Source organism: Dreissena polymorpha, chromosome 4, assembly GCF_020536995.1.
Source record: "Dreissena polymorpha isolate Duluth1 chromosome 4, UMN_Dpol_1.0, whole genome shotgun sequence".
In the NCBI taxonomy this organism is placed as follows: domain Eukaryota; kingdom Metazoa; phylum Mollusca; class Bivalvia; order Myida; family Dreissenidae; genus Dreissena; species Dreissena polymorpha.
In genome coordinates this window covers 86937959-86964227 of record NC_068358.1, presented here as the reverse complement: position 1 = coordinate 86964227, position 26269 = coordinate 86937959, and the positions used below count along the sequence as shown (strand labels likewise).

Sequence of the window (26269 nt, the reverse complement as noted above, 5' to 3'; positions counted from 1 at the left end):
CCAATGCAACCTTAGTATCATAAAAGTGCGCAGAGACTCATATTGTCCGTTATGGGATTCACAGTTCTAACATTTTGCAGTGTGGTCACGGTGCCTTTGAAAAAAAAATGTTAATACTATTGAAAATCTAAACGCTTTAAGATGTTACAACGTTGTAATTATTACACAGTATTTTTGTGGCACTGAGACAAAAGGCTTCAACAATATTATGCATTATAATATATTACACATTTATTATTTTATAAAATTATATGTATGTCATAGTATAACATTGCACTTGATTTATTATTTTACAGTCACGCGAATATGCAGACGTAATTTTCATAAATAAGAAAAGCACACGGTGACCTAGTTAAAGAGACTTTTTTACGTTTTGGAAAATTGACAAAAGATGTCCTGTTGTTGTTGTTGTTGTTGTACATCGCGTGATTTTTTGTGGTGGCAGCGGTTAATGACCGGGCGCATGCCGAAGGGAAGTAACTGCTCTGAGGAGTTTGCTGTGGATGGTATTATTGTTCATGGGACTTCGGTATTATTGTATTGACGCAAATGTGGAATTAACGTAACCATGATAGTATATGGGCACAGGAGCCAAATATATTGAAATAAATATATAAAATCATGTTTACTGAGAAAAAAAATCCCACCCTCTGATATTGGAATCATATGATTCCAATATCAGAGGGTGGGGATTTTTTTCATGGCTCTTTGTCAATTTATTTCTCATTAAACATGATTTTATACATTTATTTCAATATATTTGGCTCCTGTGTCCATATGCTATCCAGGTTACGTTGATTCCACCTGTGTATTGACGGTGTACGCGTTATGAACAGTTTCGGTGTTCAATTTGCCCAGGCAGGTACTGATGCGGCTGTAGGACTTTAAGGAAAAGCGTGTATAAAACAGGCGTGTATTAATACTGTTTGCTCGCGTACATCATGGTGGTGGTAGTGACAGCAGGACTCTGTATAATACTGTTGACATTGTGTACACTGTCACATACAAGCGAGTTTGACCGGACAAAAGTCGACGGCTTCATAAATGGCGTAAGTGTAAACGATCATTATTTATATAAAAAAATTACTCACCTGACGTATGTATGCGTTTATTTCATAAGCAAGGCGCAGTCTTCATTGCGCTTATATCCTTTAAATTTTGAGTTAAATACATAACCATACCTAAATTTGATGTGAAACGTATATGGCATCACCGGCATTGATTTGTATTTTATTCCACTGCGGCGCTATTCACACTTTTTATGGGGAACGAACGACACTAATTAGAATAAAATTTTGGCTGATGTAACTTATCAGGATGCTTTCGGAGTGGTTTTATTGTTAATGTTTGCTGTTGAAGTATGAACGGATCTATATTTTTAGAAATAAACCACTTTTAATAGTTTGTATGAAATATTATGTAACGACCTGAGCAATTATAGAAGAAGAACACTGTTAAGCAATAAAGGAAAATTATTGAGTAAAATAATTAATAGTCGATTGAACATAAGGGGGGGTGGGGATATAAAATGTGTTCATAGAAGCTCAAACCGGATACCGAAAAGGCTTGGGAACTGTTTACAATATATTTTTATTGCAGGGTATTATTACGCATATTTTGAATCAAAATAAAAAAACTGTACGCCGCATTTGTCGATTTAACGGACTTAATTGTTAAAGATATTACATGATATAAATTAATAAAATTAGGAGTATGAGGTAAAATTGTGAATATAGTTAGATCTATGTACAATGTTGTTAAACCGAAAATCAAATTTAAAAATGAAATCAGTAATTATTCTTTTACATGTTATTTGTGAGTAAGACAATTTGAATCTTCATCGCCATTTTTGTGTTCGATGTTTTTAAATGATACTGAGGAATATGTTATGCCTAATATGTTTGAAGGAGTTAATCGTGATATATTAAAGTGTTTTTATTGTTAGGTATGAGGATGCAAACACAAAATACCTTTGTTTATGGAGATCTGGGACGTGTACCGTTAATAAATACATGTATCATTTGGGTTTTAAAGTACTGGTTTAAAATATTTCAATCTGATGATGTCAAATTTATAAAAATAGTATATGCTTAAATCTCTCAAGCATTTATTTAACAGATTAGGATTCAGTGAAGAGGTTTTTTTTCAAGGGGTAGGATATATTAATATACTTTTAGCCGTAGCTAAACAACGAATATCTGATATGCTTGTGCAAACCTGGTCAAGTGAAATGCAAAACAAAACTAGAGGTATAAATTATGTTCCAGCCATATTTAAATGAAGTACATTGTAAATGTATCAACATTCAGAACTGTTTTAACTCTTTTAGAGTTTCTACCCACAGACTTGAAGTGGAAGCAGGGAGATGGCACAAGCCTGAAAGATACCATTTACAAACTGAAAATGCAAACCATGTAACCTTCTTGGGGACGAATTTAATTTTTAACGTAAATGCCCAAAGTTAATTTATTTACGTAAGCAGTATAAAACTATTTATTATCGGAACAACACAAACATGTTCAAGTTTATTGAACTCTTACAGACTGACAATTAAAAAGGTGTACGAAATCTATCCATTTTTGTTTTTTAAGCTTTTAACTTGAGAGCTGAATGTTAATATCCATAGTTTTTCTCCATGTACTTTCACTTATTTATCTACTTAATATAGAAATTCAAAACACTATAAAGTGTATACAAATTTGTTCTATTAAGATTTTTATCTAGGTTCTTTAAAAAAATATTTTCACCATTGACCATCTGTGAATATATTGTGTTGTAATTTGTGTTTACTCATGGGCCTAGAGTATGTTGAAATAAACTCTTAACTCTATAAGCTTAATGTTCTAGAGGAGTTAAAGGGATCTTTTCACGCTTTGGTAAATTGACAAAATTGAAAAAAGTTGTTTCAGATTCGTAAGTTTTCGTTTTAGTTATGATATTTGTGAGGAAACAGTAATACTGAACATTAACCATGCTCTAATATAGCCATTATATGCATCTTTTGACGATTTTAAAACCTAAAAATTATAAAGCGTTGCAACGCGAAACGATTGAATAATTTGGAGAGTTCTGTTTTTGTCGTTAAATTTTGTGAAACTACGAAGATTGCTTATATATGGTATAAAATACGTCAAGAATGTGTACACGGCGGAATAGCTCAGAAGGCCAAAGCGTTTTTACTTCAGGACTCTGGCAGGACTCCAGGGGTCACTGGTTCGAAACCTGCCCGGGCAAAGTTCTTTTCCTTTTTTTATTTTTTTTTCTTGATTTTTTACTTGTGCTTTTACGATCCAATGTTTACATTTATCAATATAAAGCATTTAATGAATAAGTTAAAAAAAATGCCAAAATCTGTGAAAAGGCCCCTTTAACAAATCACACAATAATGAAAAGTCCCTTCGTGCGTAAAAACGCCATGCACGCCGTTTCATAAGTGTTTCTGCAATCGAACAATTGGCGATCAATAAAATAGCACACTTTTACTAAAAAAAACTCGTTTTTTTGTCCGATAGTCATGAGTGTTTTATAGTTTATAGGATGCCGCACGAATAAGAACCCCGGTCTGGCGGCATCCGCGGTTAAGGACGGCCATGTGGTGTTTGCCGACGGTTACGGCGTGTCAGACACGATGACCAGACGACCGGTGACCAACCAGACGCTGTTCGTAATAGCCTCCATGTCAAAGGCGTAAGCAGCTGCTCTCATGGTCAAACAGCTACGGGACCGAAAGTAAGATTCCCTTTTAAGTGCTATGGGTTTGGTAACAACATTTCGAGCTGTGTACTGCTACAATTTTCAGGGGAAAAGTGAATAACTTCACAACACAGTATATATACTCTACATTTTATTTGCACACTATGATAATAAATATATACACCAACTAAATTAATCAAATGTCTACATCATTCCATTTCTACGATCAATTCCACTCTTTCCACAGCTTCTCACTCAATCTGGCTTTTTATACAAATCTGTCTGGCATCCTCCCAAATTTGGATGTGTGGATAGACACTGATAGGACCTAACATTTAATTGCTATTTATTATGGCAACTGTTGAAATATCTGACAAGCAGACTTTGCCGAGCAACAGAACAGACTAGTCTTGTTAATTTATAATCTGAAATGATGACCACATGGTATCCTGTTCTGATAACTGATGTCCACCATGCCCCGATGAAATCAAACAAAGCAATCTAAAATTGAGTTCATATACTAAAATTTACAACAGTACACATGACCTTCAACTCGACACACGACAATTGCAAAATTATCCAAACTGAATCAAGTGATCATATATCGCATGTCGTTGCCGTTTGCCGCGTTGCAGCATTGTATGTCGCGATGAATTTGGTTCGTCGTGCTCATGCGATTTTGGTCAACAATCGTAAATTCTACCATATTTGCGAAATATTATACAGAGCGTTGTTGCATATTATCGTGCATTGTTGGTCATTTTTAAGTCAACAGATGACAATTGCACGTTATCATGTCGTTCGCCCGTAGTTATTGTCGCGAGACGAGTTGGGCATCGACGCGACACACGATGCAAAACTCGACATTGTACAAGTTCAGGCGACAATGGCGGTGATAATTGATTTTCATGTATCCACTTTTTTGCCTAAACGTTGCGCGACACCGCGACATTCAAAGGTTTAAATGTGATGTGAGGTTGCTCTTTGACGAATGTTCTTTGTCGTTGTCAAGATTGGTAACCTATGTCGCGTTGAGTGTTGTGTGGCTGAAAAGGCGACAAGCGACATTATAAAAAAGTGGCACTTACAGAATTCCGTAGTTATGCCACACATATGTGTGTGCAGATTAAACATCATTCAAACATTTCAGATTGTCCTTACACACCAAACCAAGTGACCTACTCCCGGAAGGGTTCCAGTTTAGTGCGCGCGAGTTCACGCAATACGCAATTATCCATGACCTCATGACCCACTATCTCGGCGTGCCGCCCAATCAGATGATGCGCCTGGACAAGACTCTTACGCGAAAAAAGGCGGCGAGGTTTGCGTTTACCCTTCGACTTTTAAAACCTTAATAGCTGACATGGACAATGAAACAATGATTTTGTTTAAAGAAAATTTCTTATATATACAATTTCTATTCGTTCACAATCAACTTACCAATACGCTTGTGCATAGATTAACTTGTTGTAAAACAGCCATTATTGGCTTTCTCGCACTAGGTCATATGATGCGATGCGTTGGTATTTATTTGTTTCAGACGAATCCGGTATTTTCGACCAGTGCACAAGTTCCGCCTTAAATACCTATATAGCAACATGCATTATGGCATTGTGTCGTATTTGAGCGAGGTGTTGGGCGGAAAATCATGGGAGAACCTTATACGAGAGAACTTCTTCGTCCCACTGGGTAGCATGCTTTAATAGAAATGAATTTATAAAAGATAGAGCATACACCTGAGAATTTGAAACAAAAAAGAAATTACGCCAATAGTTAAATCCTATGGCAGCGGATTTCTGTTATATCGTTATGGGCTTTGAGGAACGCCGACATACCAGAACGACACAGTTTGATATACGCGCCGACGCGACAAATAAAACCGTTTGAACCACAAGTCACAAGTACAAGATATTTGCAATATAAAATATTCTCTAACACCGCAGGTATGTGACACCAGACTGTGGTCTTCTAAAAGTTGGGTTTGAACTTGACCAAGCCCCATCATTCAGATGAGCAATCTATGGCGATCATGGCCCTCATGTTTAGCGCTTTGGCGTGTTGGTGTTCAAACGGGCGCTGATACGACCCCAACTTGGAGAGGACCAAAATCTGATGTCACATACCTGCGGTGTCAGAGAAGATGATTTGAGTTACTTGCTTTTAAAGTCTTAATAAATAATATGACATATCGCGTTTCCAGATTTGACCCCAGGGACAAGATTTGAACAAACAAATACCAAAGCTTTTGGGAATTTTTGTTGTGAGTTATTTACTTTATACGTTTACATGATTCGGGTGACCCAATGGGAGTGGACAATTTCAACCCATCGTGCAAACTTTGAACAAACTTTGTGGAGGAAAACACTAGTCTTTGTTTTACACAAATGTATCCCCCGATCTTTGCAGTGTCAGAGATAATGTCTTAAGTTGTTTACTTAAGTCTGTATAAATCAGGTGATACATTGAGCGTGGCCAGGTTTGACCACTAAGACATGATTTGGGCAATATTTGTAGAGGTATTTTATCTAATGTTTCATGACAAAGTCTTAAAGTTACTTATTATATAACTCTATATAATCATATAAGCTCCATGATCATCGTTGTTTCAGAGAAGTGTTTAACTTTTTATAGTTATTTCTATATAAGTCTATATACCTCTTGTGACTCACACATGGAGCGAACCGGAAAGATTTGATCAACATTGAATACGGGTTCAGCTATGGATCCTTCCTGCAAAATTTTATAAACATTAGCCTGACGGTGTAGGAGGAGATTTCATTTTGAAGCAAAGTGTGACGATACACGACGGACGACCCAGTAGGACCAGCTTCCACAATATCTAGTGCTCTGGTCAGCCAAACAGAGGGCCAATATGACCACCAGAATGACAACACTACATGTATACATTTCTGGTTTTGGCCACCATAAATTTGCGTGTTGGGCCTTGGGTTTGTTGTTTTGGTGGATTTTTTACGACACTTCAGGACGAAGAAGAGAGCCCGATACGAGAAATATGCGTACTTGCACGGATCGTTATGTTGCTTGTAGCATGTTTGCGCCTCTTGTCAAACATTTCCAACACGAAATGACTACACATATAGTTAATCATCGCATTGGAGCGTTAATTTGCCGTTCTGGTGTGTTAGCATTTGGGGACCATTTAAACCCGACATAACGCCAGAAAAAATACGCGCTAACAGGCAAATTAACGACCACCTTCGCGACATATGGAAGGGTCGTGTTGTTAAATATATGGCCTTTTGTCGCCCTTATTTAATCATTGTTCCGTGTTGGCTCCTTAATAAGGCGTCGACCCGTCACACCAGACCGATACGATCAGGTGTTTAATACAAAAAGTCAGAGATATTTGTCCTTCTATAGTGTTGTCATTTCGGCTCACATCAAACGCTGTTCTTCGCTGTCTTGATACATTAATTATTATATTAACAAAAATATAGAAAACGTACACTACCCCAGACAAATTGCTTCCATGAGAGATTAAATGCATTTCAGGCATGATTCACTCTGACTTCCTCTCATATGTCAACCAAACGGCTTATGACGTTGCTCACGGTTACGTCGAGGATGCGTTGAACGGAGAACTGATTCAAGTTTCTGAAGAACTTAATAAGTATGGAATATTTCGATCGTATTGTGATATGTTCGTCAAAATATTAAGAATAAAAGATCAACATTGTTGTATGTATTGGTTAGTAAAACATACGATGACAACAAGTTCTCGTTCGTGCAAATATACTACGATCCAAAGATATGTATATATTATAACACAATTAAATACAATCTCTTGAATCTTTTAATAAATGTATGCAATTTCACTCGTTTATGTCATGATCACCCTAAACTGCCCTTTTAATCATACATTATTTATCAGTGTCTCAAAGTGGCTTCTATTTAAGTTTGTCTTCGACTAAACTCATTAACTCAGCTCTATTAGTTTGATCAACTACGCTCCATTTGTGCGTAATATATCAAACTTACAGAGCTAAGTTGATGCGCCCTCTCTTTTCGCCATCTATTAAGACACTGGGCCATTTACATCGGTTCTAAAGGTATCATGAGTTGCTTGGAAGACCTCACTAATAGTCCAGCCATACGGTGTTATAATCGTGCCATTTGTGGGAAAAGCACGAAATTTGGCAGAAAGTGAGATATAGGTGTAAATATCTCAAAAATGAAAGGAACCCGTTTTAATGCGCCCGGTAGGGTGGCAAATAGCAAGTGAACTGTCCGTCAGTCAGTCTGTCCGTCCCTCCGAAAACTTTAACATTGCCTATACATTTTGCAATATTGAAGATAGCAACTGGATATCTGGCATGCATGTGTATCTCATGGAGCTGCACATTTTGAGTGGTGAAAGGTCAAGGTCATCCTTCAAGGTCAAAGGTCAAATATATGGCGTCTGTCCATTCTTCCGAAAACTTTAACATTGCCCATAACTTTTGCAATTTTCAAGAAAGCAACTTGATATTTGGCATGCATGTGTATCTCATGGAGCTGCACATTTTGAGTGGTGAAAGGTCAAGGTCAAGGTCATCCTTCAAGGTCAAAGGTCAAATATATGGCTTCAAAGTGGTGCAGTAGGGGGCATTGCGTAAATAAGAATTGTGATGAGTATTTAAGCTGCATTATTCATGTACGATACTATACTTTGTTTTTGATTTCAAGTTTACACTGCAACAGTTTATGGATAGAGTAGGTATAATTAGGTGCAGCATTTTTCTGCTAATGCGACACCACAATACATCAAATAATGTGAAGCCCAACAAGGCTTATCAGAACAGACAACATTTTTGCTGGGAAACTTTATTCCTCAACACTGCTAATTAGGAGATAAAAACAAGTATCCTGATCAAACATCAACACATTTCGTGTGCTACAGTGACGCCATTTGTATAGGAAACAGCATGGTCATTCTAAAAGAACTCAATTGATGGATAAAGGTTAGTAAACTTATTATGTGACAGTGTGTAGTACAATTTTTTAAATTAAACGAATTAACTCTTATTTGAATACCTTGTTTTTATATTTAATGTAGATCGTCTGTACAGTACAAAGATGGCCAATTAATGTTGTACAATAAATCTTGTTTTTGCCGTAATGCCTAGCAAATCCATACTTCATCTTGATTATCAATTAGCGTTTTCTATGTAATTTGGTATATAGCATTAAACTAAAATCCAATTTCTTTTCACGAAGCTCCTAACATACTTAAACTCTCGCCAAAAACTAACACCATGTCTAAACATTTTAAACTTATTGAAAATGAAAAAGCATGAAGTCTTGCAACCGGTGCCTAAAAATGAAATTGATTGGAACAAATGTGTATTATGCCAGGAATTCACAGAATATCAATTGCAGTGTCCCGCAACTTCAAGGAAAACAAATGCTCATAAAGAAAAATACTACAGGTCGTTGGAAGATGATATCAGCAATTACTCTAAATTAAATGATGATCCATTACATAACAGATTTGTTCAGTTAGAGCAGGATGGATTCACACTTTCAGATGCTTTCAGTATAAATCATGCAAAGTGACATAAGCTTTGTAGACAGAACACTGGAAAAACCAATGCTCAAAGGGCTGCTAAACGTAAAGCTAACAGCGATACATCACAGCAAGTAACACCTGCGAAATTGACCCGTTTGAGCACCGGAGCGGCTGCGAAAAGCGAAATAGGTAAATGCTTCTTCTGTGGAGGTAGCAATGGAAATCTCCATCAAGTATCAACATTTGAAATGGACAGAAGTGATAGGAAATATGCACTTGAGTTACAAGATACTGTTCTTTTGGCCAAGTTAAGTGTGGGAGATATGATATCTCAATAGGCAGTGTATCATTTGAAATGCTACAGAGATCTTTTTCATCGAAAACGCAAAGAGTCTGTCAGTACCCCCATGACACCATAGAAGAAAAACAAAATCATGGCATCGCACTAGCTGAATTGCTAAATTACATAGAAAATACTCATTCAGACTCAGTGATACCAGTTTTCAAATTATTAGATCTTTCAAAGCTATATAAAACTAGAGTAGAGCAATTAATGAAAACAAGAAACATTTATAAACACCCAACAAAACTAAAAAATAGAATATTGCGTCGCTGTTCTTCGAAAACCGCGTAAGTTAATTTTTACAACTTTTCAATAGGCAAAAAAAACATTTTTTAAATATACTTATTTAGATAGTCTAACAAAGGAACAAAATATTAAAGAGAAACCTGCCTAAGTCCATTTTTAGAATTAAAATGACAACTACAGGCCTTTATATTTTCATAAATAAAAAGTATGCCCATTTTGACATAGACTATCTAAATTAATATATTTTTAAACTTCAAAAAATATTTAAAAAATGTTTTTTGAAAAGTTGGAAAAATTGGCTTACGCAGTTTTTTCAGAAACAATTAGTGCACCAATGAGTGTTCAGGATTTTCTCACGTGCTCATAACTATGCCTTCCAATTGGATATTAAATCCAGTATTTTCACAGAAAATGACCCGTGAACCAGCCGTTCTTATAAAAACAAATAACAATTTGCGCTAAATTTGACTTACGCGGTTTTCGAAGAACAGCGACGATTGGCAAACAATCCTGAGCTACAGGCTTATAACCAAGGTCGCGAAACATTGATAGTATATGATGATGACATTGGTGATGCTTTAAAGCAAGCTACTGAACATGATTTTGATAATGAAGCTATAATTCTTGCAAAGGCAGCAAACATTATTCGCAAAGACATGTTTAGCCAAGAAAAGTATGTTTTTAATGGTAGAATATTGTATGTCCTTCCAATCTGAAGCTTGGAATATTCACAACTTCAGCAGTCGACAATATAGATCACAATCCGAGATCAACGACAGCCCAAGGATCTTTCCACGGAACAGGGATATCTATTTTTCAACACCCACACATTGATTGTGCTGGTTGGAACAGAGATATTCATACTATAGAAAGTTCTGCCTCAACAGAAACTGGACTTAAACAGTTACCTAGTGTTTACAGATGTGTCCCGCTAGTTGGTGTTACAAAATATTCCTTCTAGTTCTGACAGTCTGACATGAGTTGCTTGTGAAAATATCCCAGCTGCTATTCGATCTGAGTATATGTAAGCTACATTTAAATAAGTTAGTGTAACATCTAAATAAACGAAAATCCTAAGTACCGGTAATAAATGTTCGAACGTATATATCATGCATTAAACATAACAGTTCTCATAAAAATATCACAGTATAGCAGATAAAAATCTTAAACAGTAAATGTAAAACTATAAAAGTAGAATATGTATAGACATATGTATAACATAATAACAATGTATCACAGAGAAATATGCAATATATATAAGTATATATCTAAATGTAAAATAGTATCTTTCATGCCAATGTTGTTTAAGCTGCAATATGCATTTATTTTGTCACACAATTATTTTGCAGGTGGCTTGAACATGAGAGAACCAACTTGATGACTTCAGACCAGGATGAGGGTGTTCAGATGTCATGGTCTGTCTACCATGCAAGCTTACTGGCAGAATCTGTCGTTGATGGAAAGCCCGTAGATATTACTGCTCTCTTACATTTGTTTGAAGAGCAAGCAAAATCAGTAGCTATGATTTAACACTCTATGAACATTGTATCAGCCACACATAGAGAGAAAATATGTATGTAGTGATGTTCGGTGCACTTCATATAGAAATCGCTGCCCTGAAGACCATCGGTGACTGGCTGGAAAATAGTGGTTGGACACATGCTCTAGAACAAGCAAGTATTGCCACATCTGGAACAGCTGAATCATTTCTGAAAGCTACTCGTGTCAGTAGAGCTCGCCATGCTCACCAGATTACTGCATCTGCATTGTACATACTTATGCATAAAGCATTTACTGAAGCGCATGAGAAGGCTGATGAGGCTTTGTTTAAATCTTGACGTTCACAGCGGGAGACTGAATCACCACAGTTTGTATATTGGTCAGTTACCCTGCGATTTCAGTTGATAATTCTAATCTTCGTCAAGTCTTTGAGAAAGGGCAATTTTCAACTTTATCTACAATCTCTTGTCACTCTCATACCCTGGTTCTCTGCACTGGATCACCGAAATTATGCGCGTTGGCTTCCAGTTCATATTCGTGATATGGTAATGCTAGAAAGACGTAACCCAGATGTAGCTGAACAGTTCAGTAAAGGTAATTTTGTGATAAGGAAAACGCAAAACCTGTTCTCAGGATAACCTATAGATCATGCTCACGAACAGAATAACAAACTTGTAAAAGGCGATGGTGGGGCAGTCGGTCTTACCGAAAACTCAATGCAACTCCTTCGTTGGATGGTTTGTGGACCAGAGGTTGCTAGAGTAGTAAATGAATTTGAAGCAACAGTTGCAAACATCATGCACTCACAAAGTAAAGGGCCTGACTTGCGACATCATGAACAGGTAAAGGGTGTAAGTCTACATTTAGACAGCAGATATCGAACCTGGTTGTCACAATGCAGGATATGGGTAATCCTTTTGAAGAACAATCTGATGATCTTCTCACTCTTGACACAAGAGACATTGCAGATGATGCTGTTATAGCAACAGTTAAAGCAATTGAACGAGTTAGAACTGAGCAGTATAACACCTTTGTTGCTGAAAGGATAGACACACAGCAGAAACCACTCACAGACCCCATAAAGCAAAATAAATTTCCCCTGTTTAGCAGACAGAGTCCAAAAGGTGTCTCTAAACAGAAAAAAGAAATTGTGTCTATAAAACAAAATTGTTCATTATTTGCTTAGCTTTATGTATCATGTCAAATACGAGAAGGTGATCTTGACGAGTTCTTTGCTCATGAAAACACTAACTTTCCACCATCATTGTCGCAGTTCGGAAAGTTACGTTTAGGTACAAAATCTGACTTGATCAGTTGTCTTGAAAACAACATTTTGTCTCAACTACAGCAACCAGAGGTAGAAGCATTGATAATAGATGGTGGAGTCTTTGTCAATATTCTTAAGCCAACAGGGTGTTTAACTTTCAATGACTATGCAGAAAATGTGTTTGTACCGTATTTGGATTGGACGTCAGGCAATATAAACAGAGTTGACATTGTATGGGATGTATATATTGCTGACAGCCTTAAGGAGTCTACACGATCAACCAGAGGGAAAGGCGTTAGACGAAGAGTACTACCTGACTCACGAATCCCAAAACACTGGGAGTCTTTCCTTAGGATAGACGAAAATAAAACAGAGTTATTTGAGTACCTTGCAGACAAGTGCACTGAAATTTCACCTGAACGAATGCAAATTATATCAGCCAAAGGTCAAGACATAGTTTCGAACCAGCGATATGAACACACCAACACTTTGACACCATGTTCCCATGAGGAAGCTGACACAAGAGCAATACTACATGTATCTGATGCTGCCTCACATGGCCTCAGAAAGGTAATGATACGTTCTGATGACACAGATGTAGTGGTTTTAGCAGTAGCTTTTTTCCACTAATTACCGTGGACGAACTTTTGGTAGCCTTTGGAACTGGCAAGAATTTGCGGTACATATCTGTTCATGCTATAGTGAGTTTTATGGGTGTAAACAAGGCAAGGGCGTTGCCAGCATTTCATGCATTCACTGGTTGCGACCAAACCTCTGCCTTTTTATGGAAAGGCAAGGAATCAGAATGGGAAACTTGGATGAGCTGTGATGAGGTTACTAAAGCATTTGAATTTTTGAAACAATACATACAGCACCGTCTTCTGAAACCCTCCAAAATGCTTTGCAAGACCTTGAACGCTTCGTTGTTCTTCTGTACGATAAAACTAGTGGTTCTGCCAGTGTGAATGAAACTCGTAAAAGATTATTCGCACAGAAAGGAAGATCTATTGAAAACATCCCTCCTTCAAAAGCGTCCCTATTAGAACACAGTAATCGCGTTGATTATCAAGCAGGATTCTGTTGGGGCCAGGCATTAATTGTATCACCTGATCTTCCAAGTCCAGCTGAGTGGGGATGGGAGAAAAACAAAGAACATCACTGGACACCTTTCTGGTAAGCCCTACCCCAGACATCGGCTTCCTGCCAAGAGTTGTTAAGATGTAACTGTAAGCCAGTTAAAGGATGTCGTGGCAGATGCAAGTGCAAAAGGGCCGAAATGCTATGCACAGCCCTTTGTCAGTGTGGCGGTAATTGTGACAGAGATTGAGAGACTTGGCTGATTAGAACAATAATTATTCTATTGCATACCCAGAGACAGCAAATATGTGTACTAAGATTTTGGGATTTAACATTCAATTACACTAAGAAATATCCTGAAAATAGTGTTCGTTTCATACCTAATTACGTGACTAGGTAGAAATATCTCTATGCTTGTCTTGCTGATATGATTTTAATATGCTGCATCAATATAAATGTTTATCATTTTTAAAATTGATATTTTTATCTTGGAAGAAATTTCATACCAAGATTAGGAAAATAGATAATTTTGTCACAGTCAGAGTTTTTATTGGCGGCCATTTTAATGTTTCAATCATCACATGCAGCATTTAATTGCTGCTTGCTGACATATCAACTGAACAACCCAAGCATACCATTCTTTAAAGATATTTTACACTTTTTATGGTTTGTTTGCAGCATTTTTTTACAAATTGTTACTGTATATAGCAAATATAAAGATTTTGACGGCCATCTTGAATGTGACAGTTGGTTCCTTTCGTTTTTACAATTAGATATGACCCAGTGACATTTGTACCAAGTTTCGTGCTTTTCCCACAAATGGCACGATTTCTTGAGTTTCGGCCATCATATGGCTTGACTATACGGGAGTGCAAATCATATGTGTCCCAACATGCCTTATTATGAGTGTATTTCTTCATCATCGAAATATATCGTATGTTAATATTTGATTTACATGCAGTTTTCTTTCGACACATTTAAATCACACGTTCATAGACGCGTCATGCGAAAATGAGTCTTAAGCGTTTCGGCCAGCGTATGACGTGGGTCATTAAAAATCACATTGCGAATTGTAAATGGCACATTTTAGCACAATGCTTTTCAATACAGAATTGAATTCAAAATAGCAAACTTGTAAATAAGGGTAGCCTATCCAGGCGTTGAGGAACGATTTCCAGACGTGCTGACCGAGTACGGCAAACATTTGTGGTTGGATAATTTAACGATTTTCTCCTATCGTGACCATATACTATTTGTGTGTTTGTTTTATCTTGAAAGCAAAACTGTGTTTATCGATAGTTTATAATATATTCCCCGGACGATTTAGTGAACGGAAACTGACCCTGCAATTCTGCGAGATGGGTTAACGCGTAATTGTAACTGGGCCACAATTTGTGTCGTTTGAACATACAGAGAGTAGTCCGGAATTCCTTACACTGAATAGTGATACATCTTTTGCGCTGAGCACAGAATCAGTGATGTAGCCAAAGTTCAGAGGTTTTATCTCGAATCAGCCTATGAAATATTCCAATATATATACAATGTATATATATGTGCGTGTCTGCTGGCGTTATGTTTTAATTTTGTCAATTTACCAAAACGTGAAAATGGTGAGATAGCCTTTAATGGTAGACGATTTTTTTCTTTGCAATTAAATGCTTTGAGAATATTTCTCGTCCAAGTGCGAGGTTTGTGCGCTAAAACGGTTTACAACCTCCGATGCTTTGCTTCGAATGCATTGTTCCAAGGCTTTCAAACTTCCTGTAGCAATGATTGAATCACCTGGACTTGATGTCTCCAAAATTCTTACGTCGGTTTTTAAGGATTGGATTCAAGTGTCTTTTCTTCAATTGCAATAAATGTATCAAACATTTTTGAAGCAAAAAACATCTAAAGCTTTGAATGAAAGTTAGTGGTAAAGTTCACAACACACATGCTTTTTAATTAAAACAATAAAGTTTGAAAAAGTAAAAAAAAGCGACTTAAGAAAGTGTTTCTTAAAACAGACTTTTCGAGAAATAGGGGCAAGCGGATGTAATTGGAGTTTCAATTTGTTTGTCTTAAAACCAGAACGAAATCATCATGTTTGGTCAAAGTATTTTTAGATAAAGATATAGGTCATTTATGAGTATTGCAAGTAAACATTTTTAGAAGTATGTCCAAAATATATCTCACAATAATTGAAATCTTCAGGATTAAAACAAATTTAGATCCGTTTATAAATCATGATATGATTATTTATCCCTTCATGTTATGTTGATAGCGTTAGTGTTTTGTTATCCAATGAATCAAATGTACATCTGCAATAGTATTTTCGAATTAAGCTTACATCTTTTTGTTTAAGTGGCCAAAAACAATATCGGGAACATAAACAGATTAAACTTAGTGAGTGACTACATGGCTGTACCTTCTTATGTAAGCTTCAATCAGATGGACCATTGTGATACTTAGTTGGCCATAATTGATTGTTAAATATATGTATAGCTGAACTATAATGTGTTTTTTCCGTATCGAAACTACTAAAAATCTTCCATATATCCGTAATTTAGATATAAAAAGACAACAACGACCGTGTTTTTTCATAGACTGCAAAAGACTTTCTCTTTGAGGGTGAGTGGATACACAATTTGTTAATGCTTTTTATTGGTGTTTTCATGTAGATATTTTTTTCAGTAAACAATTATTAAGGTTTTAGCGCGTTTTCGACAATTTGTTAATTAACCATTCGGTAATTGTTATTGTATACCGGTACTTCAGGGACTTCGGTTTTATACCGTTTCCAAAGCAACCTTAGTATCATAAAGTGCGCAGAGACTCATATCGTCCGTTATGGGATTCACAGTTCTAACAGTTTGCAGTGTGGTTACGGTGCATTTGAAAAATAAAATGTAACTACTATTGAAAATCTAAACGCTTTAAGATGCTACAACATTGTAATTATTACACAGTATTTTTGTGTCACTGAGACAAAAGGTTTCAACAATATTATACATTATAATATATTACACATTTATTATTTTATGAAAATATATGTATGACATTGCATAACATTGCACTTGGTTTATTATTTTACAGTCGTGCGAATTTGCAGACGTCATGTTGATAGATAAGAAAAGCGCACGTTGACCTAGTTAAAGGGACCTTTTACGTTTTGGTAAATTGACAAAAGATGTCCTGTTGTTGTTGTTGTTGTTGTACATCAAGTGATTTTTGTGGTGGCAGCGGTTAATGACCGGGCGCATGCCCAAGGGAAGTGACTGATGTGAGGAGTTTGCTGCGGAGGGTATTATTGTTCATGGGACTTCGGTATTATTATATTGACGGTGTAAGCGTTATGAACAGTTTCAGTGTTCATTTTGCCCAGGCAAGTTCTGATGCGGCTGTAGGAAAATTATGTATAAAACAAGCGTGTATTAATACTGTTTGCTCGCGTACATCATGGTGGTGGTAGTGACAGCAGGACTCTGTATAATACTGTTGACATTGTGTACACATGCTAGCGAGTTTGACCGCACAAAAGTCGACGGCTTCATAAATAGCGTAAGTTGAAACGATCATTATTTATATATTTTTGTACTCACCTGGCGACCTCCTGTATCATTTTCTTCCATTCGCTGCTTCTCTGTCCTTGGCCAATCAAAAGACGTTTTACATTAACCATCGATAGATGAAGCATTACGGATCACAATGGGCAATTGACTGATCAGGGATGTGTGTACAAGGCGATAAGAAAACATTACTTAGGGGCTTATCTCCAATAGCGAGTAATATAGCGTTACCGGGTAATCTCAGTTTATCAGGACAATAAAACACATTACATCTCCTCTTTCGAATTGAGTAAAAGTGTACTGTGGGCCCTTTCATGAGAGAAAAAATTGCAGTAGGCCCGTTATTAAAAAAATCATAACTTGACAGCCAGCTGGGGGGGGGGGGAGGCCCTAGGGCCCCTGGCCTGCATACGGGCCTGGTATTGAAATATCACAGGACGTAATGAAAAAGGCACGTACATCTTAAAAATGGAAAATCTGCTGGTCCAGATAACGTTTTGAATGAGTTTCTTTAACTCGGAGTTACAAATTAACACTTTTTGAGGGTATTGTATTTACCTTTAATTAAATGTTTGATAGACGTTATTTTTCAGAGACTTGAAGCGAATGATCTATAGTTGCGCTCCATTTCGTATTCAGACGACCCGAGCAATTATAGAAGAATAACACTGTTAAGCAATAAAGGAAAATTATTGAGTAAAATAATTAATAGTCGATTGGACATATAGGGGGAAAATATAAAATGTGTTCATAGAAGCTCAAACCGGATACCGAAAAGGCTTAGGAACTGTTTACAATATATTTTTACTGCAGGGTATTATTACGCATATTTTTAATCAAAATAAAAAACTGTACGCCCCATTTGTCGATTTAACGTACTTAATAGTTAAAGATATCACATGGTATAAATTAATAAAATTAGCAGTATGAGGTAAAATTTTGAATAAAGTAAGCTCTATGTACAATGTTGTTAAATCGAAAATCAAATTTAATAATGAAATCAGTAATGATTCGTTTACATGCTATTTGGGCGTAAGACAATGTGAATCTTCATCGCCATTTTTGTTTTCGATGAATTTAAATGATACTGAGGAATATGGTATGCCTTATATATTTGAAGGAGTAAATCGTGATATATTAAAGTGTTTTAATTGTTATATGCTGATGATATTGTAATATTTGCGGAATCGGATGCTAGACTGCAAAACGGGTTAGATTTATTAGAGCAGTATTGTACTAAATGGACGCGATGTGTTAATGTGAATAAAACAAAAATATTGATTTTTTTTAAGGCGGACAGAATATACGAAATGAAATGGTGAATAGGCATACCTAGGTATAGTATTTACCACTTACGGTTCCTTTTCATTTACATATTACGCACTCTCTGATAGGTTCTTAAAGCAATATACAAGCTGAAATCAAATTTAGTAAAATACCCAGATATATCAGTGAATCATAGACTCGCACTTTTTTATAAACTTGAATCAATTCTAAGCTATGGTTGTGAAGTATGGTGGTTAAATAAGAGTGCTCAGATTGAAAGAATACATATACGATACTATAAACAAGTGTTCGGTATGAGGTTGCAAACACAAAATACTTTTGTTTATGGAGAACTGGGACGTGAACCGTTATTAAATAAATGTATCATTTGTGTTTTAAAGTACTGGTTAAAAATATTACAATCTGATGATGTCAAATTATAAAAATCGTGTATGATATGTTATTACATGATGCAAACCCAGAAAAGGTATTGGGTTAAATCTCTCAAGTATTTATTTGACAGATTATGATTCAGTGAAGATGTTTTTTCAAGGGGTAGGAAATATTAATATTCTTTTAGCCGAAGCTAAACAACGAATAGCTGACATGCTTGTGCAAGCCTGGTCAAGTGAAATGCAAAACAATCCTGAGGTATAAATTAGAGCCTTAACAGTAGCTTTATGTTCCAGCCATATTTAAATGAAGTACATTGTAAACGTATCAACATTTAGAACTGCGTTAACTCGTTCAGAGTTTCTGCCCACAGACTTGAAGTGGAAGCAGGTAGATGGCACAAGACTGAATGATACCGTTAACAAACTGAAAATGCAAACACTGTAACGTTCTTGAGGGCGAATCTATTACTTAAATGCCCAAAGTTTATTTATTTACGTAAGCAGTAGAGAAATATTTATTATTGGAAGAACACAAACATGATCAAGTTTATCGAACTCTTACAGACTGACAATGAAAAAAGAGTACGAAATCTATCCATTTTTGTTTTTAAAGCATTTAACTTGAGAGCTGAATGTTATTATCCATAGTTTTTCTCCATGTACTTTCGCTTTTTTATCTACTTAATATAGAAATGCAAAATATGATAAAGTGTATACAAATTTGTTCTATTAAGATTTTGATCTAGGTTCTTTAAAAAAAATATTTTCCCCATTGACCATCTGTGAATATATTGTGTTGTTATTTGTGTTTACTTATGGGCTTAAAGCCTAATGTATGTTGAAATAAACGCTTAACTCTATAAACTTAATGTACTAGAGGAGTTAACAAATCACAAGATAATGAAATGTCCCTTCTTGCGTGAAAACGCCATGCACACCGTTTCATAAGCGTTTCTGCAATCAAACAATTGGCGATCAATAAAATAGCACACTTTTACTAAAACAAACTCGTTTTTTTTTGTCCGATAGTCATGAGTGTTTTATAGTTCATAGGATGCCGCACGAATAAGAACCCCGGTCTGGCGGCGTCCGCGGTTAAGGACGGCCATGTGGTGTTTGCCGACGGTTACAACGTGTCCGACACGATGACCAGACGACCGGTGACCAACCAAACGCTGTTCGGAATAGCCTCCATGTCAAAGGCGTTCGCAGCTGCTCTCATGGTCAAACAGCTACGGGACCGAAAGTAAGATTCCCTTGGAGTGCTATTGGTTTGGTAACAACATTTCGAGCTGTGTACTGCTACAATTTTCAGGGGAAAAGTGAATAACTTCACAACACAGTATATATACTCTACATTTTATTTGAACACTATGATAATAAATATATACACCAACTAAATTAATCAAATTTCTCTATCATTCTATTTCTACGACCAATTTCACTCTCTCCTCAGCTTCTCACTCAACCTGGCTGTTTATACCAATCTGCCCTGGCACCATCCTAAATTTGGATGTGTGGATAGACACTGATAGGACATAACATTTAATTGCTATTTATTATGGCAACTATTGAAATATCTGACAAGCAGACTTTGCCGAGCAACAAAACAGACCAGTCTTGCTAATTTATAATCTGAAATGATGACCACATGGTATCCTGTTCTGATATCTGATGTCCACCATGCCCCGATGGCATCATACAAAGCAGTCTAAAATTGAGTTCATATACTAAAATTTACTACAGTACGCACGACATTCAACTCGACACACGACAATGGCAAAATATGCCCAACTGTATCAAGCGATCATATATCGCAGTTCATTGCCGTTTGTCGCGTTGCAGCATTGTATGTCGCGATGAATTTGGTTCGTCGTGCTCATGCGATTTTGGTCAACATTCGTAAATTCTACCATATTTGCGAAATATTATGCAGAGCGTTGTTGCATATTATCGTGCATCGTAAGTCAACAATTGACAATTGCACGTTATCATGTCGTACGCCCGTAGTTATTGTCGCGTGACGAGTCGGACATCGACGCGACACACGATGCAAAACTCGACAGTGTACAAATTCAGGCGACAATGGCCATCATTGATTTTCAAGTATACACTTTTTTGCCAAAACGTTGCGCGACATCGCGACATTTAAAGGTCTAAATGTTATATGTGGTTGCTCTTTGACAAATGTTTTTGCCGTTGTCAAAATTGGTAACATATGTCGCGTTGAGTGTTGTGCGACTGAAAAGGTGACAAGCGACATTATAAGAAAGTGGCACTTAAAGAACTCCGTAGTTATGTCCCATATGTGTGTGAAGATTAAACAACATTCGAACATTTCAGATTGTCCTTACACACCAAACTAAGTGACCTACTCCCGGAAGGGTTCCAGTTTAGCGCGCGCGAGTTCACACAATACGCAACTATCCGTGACCTCATGACCCACTGTCTCGGCGTGCCGCCCAATCAGATGATACGCCTGGACAAGACTCTTACGCGAAAAAAGGCGGCGAGGTTTGCGTTTACCCTTCGACTTTTAAAACCTTAATAGCTGACATGGACAATGAAACAATGATTTTTTTTAAAGAAAATTTCTTATATATACAATTTCTATTCGTTCACAATCAACTGACCAATACGCTTGTGCATAGACTAACTTGTTGTGAAACAGCCATTATTGGCTTTCTCGCACTAGGTCATATGATGCGATGCGTTGATATTTATTTGTTTCAGACGAATCCGGTATTTTCGACCAGTGCACAAGTTCCGCCATTAAATACCTATATAGCAACATGCATTATGACATTGTGTCGTATTTGAGCGAGGTGTTGGGCGGAAAATCATGGGAGAACCTCATACGAGAGAACTTCTTCGTCCCACTAGGTAGCATGCTTTCAAAGACATGAATTTATAAAAGACAGAGCATACACCTGAGAATTTGAAACAAAAAAGAAATTCCGCCAATAGTTAAATCCTACGGCAGCGGATTTCTGTTATATCGTTATGGGCTTTGAGGAACGCCGACATACCAGAACGACACAATTTAATATACCGGTACGCGCCGACACGACAAATAAAACCGTATGAACCACAAGTTAAAAGAACTTTGATATTTGCTATATAAAATATTCTCTAACACTGCAGGTATGTGACACCAGATTGTAGTCTTCTAAAAGTTGGGTTCGGAACTGACCAAGCCCCATCATTCAGATGAGCAATCTATGGCGATCATGGCCCTCATGTTTAGCGCTTTGGCGTATTGGTGTGCAAACGGGTGCTGATAAGAACCCAACTTGGAGAGGACCAAAATCTGATGTCATATACCTGCGCTGTCAGAGAAGATAATTTGAGTTACTTACTTGTAAAGTCTTTATAAATAATATGACATATCTCGTGTTTAGATTTGACCCCAGGGACAAGATTTCAACAAACAAATATCAAACCTTTTGGGGCTTGTGTTTTAGATTTTTTGTTGTAAGTTATTTACTGAATACGTTTACATGATTCGAATGACCCAATGGGAGTGGACAATTTCGACCCATCGTGCAAACTTTGAACAAACTTTGTGGACAAAAACACTATTCTTTGTTTTACATATATGTATCCCCCGATCTTTGCAGTGTCAGAGATATTGTCTTAAGTTATATACTATATAAGTCTGTTCTGGTGTGTTGGCGTTTGGGAACCCTTTAAACCCGACATAACGCCAGAAAAAAATACGCGCTAACAGGCAAATTGACGACCACTTTCGCAAGATATGGAAGGGTCGTGTTGTTAAATGTTTGGCATATTGTCACCCTTATTTAATTGTTGTTCCACGTTGGCTCCTTAAAAATGCGTCGACCCATCACACCAAACCGATACGATCAGGTATTTAATACAAAAGGTCAGATATTTGTCGTTCTAGAGTGTTGTCATTTCGGCGCACATCAAACGCTGTTCTTCGCTGTCTTGATAAATTAATAATTATATTAACAATTATATAGAAAACGTACACTACCCCAGACAAATTGCTGCCATGAGAGATTAAATGCATTTCAGGCATGATTCACTCTGACTTTCTCTCAACTGTCAACCGAACGGCTTACGACGTTGCTCATGGTTACGTCAAGGATGCGTTGAACGGAGGACTGATTCAAGTTCCTGAAGAACTTAATAAGTATGGAATATTTCGATCGTATTGTGATATGTTCGTCAAAATATTAAGAACAAAAGATCAACATTGTTGTATTTATTGGTTAGTAAAACGTACGATGACAACAAGTTCTCGTTCGTCCAAATATACTACGACCCAAAGATTTGCATATATTATAACACAATTAAAAACAATCTATTGAATCTTTTAATAAATGTATGCAATTTCACTCTTTTATGTCATGATCACTCTAAACTGCCATTTTAATCTTACATTATGTATCAGTGTCTAAAAGTGGCTTAAGTTATTTCACTTCTTTATATTCTATTTAAGTTTGTATTCGACTAAACTCATTAACTCAGCTCTATAAGTTTTATCTACTACGCTCCATTTGTGCGTAATAGATCAAGCTAACAGAGCTGAGTTGATGCGCCCTCTCTTTTCACCATCTTTTAAGACACTGCACCGTGTACATCGGTTCTAATGGTATCATGAGCTGTTCGGAAGACCTCACCAAGTGGATGCTCATGCAGCTAGGGGACGGGCGCAGTCAGAGCGGGGCGGAAGTGCTGCGCGCCAGTGACCTTCGACAGACGCACATCCCACAGACAGTCATCCAAAGTTCCACTGTAGAGAAGAACTTCCATCGGCCGCTGGCTTCATTCACTGTCACAGAGACGGGCTACGCGTTTGGATGGAAGACTGGACATTACAAAGGTATTGAGCGCTTTTTAGCTAAGTGGACACACGATGTGTTCAGTATTTTCATGAGGTATCGGAGTATGCTCAATTTGAAACGTTATACGCATGAATAAATCAAAAGCTATAAGTATGCGCGGTTAAAATCGATGACCAGTAGCGCAAGATTGCCAGATGTTCCATGAGATATTTCCAGATTAAACGTTACAGAGTTTAACAATATTGTGTTATTTCCCAATATGTGCTTAGTTGTTTTGACAAAATCTTGATATTAATTGTAATTACATACATAGCTGTGAATATTTTTTTTCAAAATGTATGCGTTTGTTTAACTTTGATAAGCCTATTACATATTAAAAACGGGTTGAATATTGTACTAAGGATATCAGATGTTACGTCACACCGGGACGACGTTTGGTTACTCGTCGCTGGTAACGTTGCTGCCTGACGTCAATATCGGCGTGTTCACCACCATGACGGGATACGACAATGGATATATCGGCAGAACACTGCTACATAGGTTAAGTACTGTCGCATTTTTTGCAGACCCAACTTTGCCAGATAGTATTTCTTTTTTTCCACATGTTCAGCGATTGTGAAAGAAGTGTTGTGAAATTAATTAGTTTTCTCATTCTTTTCTTTTTTCGGTTGTAGTGTAATTTAATGTATTTCAAACCATACTTTTCAAAGTAGTATATGTATGTTTTTGATCTGTATCTTAAAAGACCGGTTATGTACAGAAGGTAATGTGCATCCTTTCGGGTCGCATAAACAAACGTGCATTTCACGCTTAAGATTAATTTCACCACTATATGACGTGCGTGCTGACTGATATTTTTTAACAAACTCCAGAAATCTTAAAGAAATAGACTAAGACTTTACGAAGACAGGACAATTGAACTTTTTGATAAAAAAAGTATATATGAGTATTTTAAGTATATCGATAAGTATATCCAACATACCACTTTTTAATATGTTGAGTTGTTCAATAAGAGAGTATGTTTCTACCCAGTTATCTTCTAGACGTCTTGCTAGGCGAGGAACCTTCCATCAACGAAACGACCGTGTGCTCGTATCCGGAGCCCTGGTACCCGGACAAGCACTCCACGCCCAAACCGATCAATAAGAGGATAGCACCGGGCCGGGCACTGTCCCAGTTACATTAAACTAATCTGAATGTCTGTTAATTAGATGAGTAAAAACATTTAACACTGAATTTATTGAAGATTGTTTTGACAGTAGCCTATGAGATCGATCGTTTTTTTGTAATTTTGTTTTAATCTTTATTTTGGCTATACAACCCATTAAGGTAACCAAGCTCAGAAACCATGTCAATAGTGGTTGTAGTGTCTGGTTCTGATTGCATACAATGATATATAATGATATATATTTAGCTTTTCTTAAACCTATTATATTGATGTTCGTATGCAGTAACCAAGCAAAAATGTCAATATGTTAAAAAATATTTTTTTAAGGCGTTGACGATTTAAAAAAAAAAGAACGTTTTAATATATTTAAGCCTGTAATTATGCTTTACATCACAGCTGGAGTACGGCATAGGCCAATGGCTGCTCTACCCGACCCGCAAGCAGGACACGTTCGTAGCCGAGGCGTTCGGACTTCTGTACAAGATCAAGGACATGCGAACTGGCTTGCGCTTCCACATGGACACGCCGTCTCCAGTCACGCTGGTGATACCGAGCTTCGAGACTTTGGACCCACCAGTCTTTGAGAGAATCTCCAACGGTGAAGCTAGTACCCGAGGAACATAGCCTAGTGGCATTGCACTTATGAACTATTGCTCAGCGGTAGCTGTCCTTTGAGTTTAGTAATATTGCCCGAGCCGATTTTGTAGTTTGCAGTGCCACGAATCTATGTAAAAAAAAATGCTTTGTCATGCCACGGATTATTAATATATATTTCTATAATATACATGTATTTTGAAATAAAGAACTTAGAGACATGTATGTTTAAAGCTAAACTATCATCCAAAATTGTATTGACAAAAATGGCATACATATCAAAAGCATTCTTTCACATCGCAACGAAAACCTTCTTGTTTCATCGGAACGCTGCAACATTTTTCCAAGACGTATTGCAATCTTGTTGGCGTCGTATCTCACTTGTGTTTGCAGCTGTTGTAGAAGCATTACTGCCTTGCCCGTATCTTCACTAAAGTTACGACATGTGTAAGATACATTATGCAAAGCTACACAATTTGGTAATGTTCTGATACGAGTGTTCGACGTGTTAGTCGTTTTTGGATCGGAATACGCAGTGCCTTTAAATAATCTTCATGCATGTGCCTACGGTTGCTTTACGACGCTAGTACAAATATATAAGGCATACAATAATAGGACAAACATATATATTCATTTCCTAACGGCTGATTTCCTATCGTTTACATGACGCTTTCGTTATTCATCTTTAAAGCTAGCTATCGTTATCGTGCGATCCGCTTTGAACGCTTCAATTGGCCACGCGTAACTGATCGTAGACTTTTCAAGAGATTTTAAACATTAATACGAATAAATGCGTATTCGCACGGTATGATACGATGAAGACCGCGATTCCAGTCTTCGCGATAATCG

General features: G+C 36.9%; 2 protein-coding genes across 2 annotated transcripts; both read left to right on the top strand.

Annotated features, from left to right (window-relative positions):
* Positions 1–3564: 3564 nt before the first annotated feature.
* LOC127878574 (gigasin-6-like) lies at positions 3565–16896 on the top strand. Its single transcript, XM_052425103.1, has 5 exons — positions 3565–3729; positions 4844–5014; positions 5234–5382; positions 7207–7466; positions 16858–16896. The coding sequence occupies exons 1-5, from the start codon at positions 3704–3706 to the stop codon at positions 16894–16896; spliced, it is 645 nt and encodes a 214-aa protein (XP_052281063.1). The 5' UTR covers positions 3565–3703.
* Positions 16764–25645, top strand: LOC127878573 (penicillin-binding protein 4-like). Its single transcript, XM_052425102.1, has 9 exons — positions 16764–17175; positions 19891–20090; positions 21188–21358; positions 21633–21727; positions 22886–23003; positions 23437–23696; positions 24060–24198; positions 24691–24838; positions 25208–25645. Exons 1-9 carry the CDS (start codon positions 17074–17076, stop codon positions 25448–25450), a joined length of 1476 nt encoding a protein of 491 aa, XP_052281062.1. The 5' UTR covers positions 16764–17073; the 3' UTR covers positions 25451–25645.
* Positions 25646–26269: the final 624 nt, after the last annotated feature.

Coding starts and splice junctions, on each gene's coding strand:
- LOC127878574 (XM_052425103.1), top strand. CDS start 3,704: ATGGTCAAACAGCTACGGGACCGAAA. Junction 5,383..7,206: donor GAACTTCTTCGTCCCACTGG/GTAGCATGCTTT, acceptor AATGCATTTCAG/GCATGATTCACTCTGACTTC. Junction 7,467..16,857: donor ATACTACGATCCAAAGATAT/GTATATATTATA, acceptor TTGTGGTGGCAG/CGGTTAATGACCGGGCGCAT.
- LOC127878573 (XM_052425102.1), top strand. CDS start 17,074: ATGGTGGTGGTAGTGACAGCAGGACTCTGTATAATACTGTTGACATTG. Junction 21,728..22,885: donor GAACTTCTTCGTCCCACTAG/GTAGCATGCTTT, acceptor AATGCATTTCAG/GCATGATTCACTCTGACTTT. Junction 24,199..24,690: donor GGCAGAACACTGCTACATAG/GTTAAGTACTGT, acceptor GTTTCTACCCAG/TTATCTTCTAGACGTCTTGC.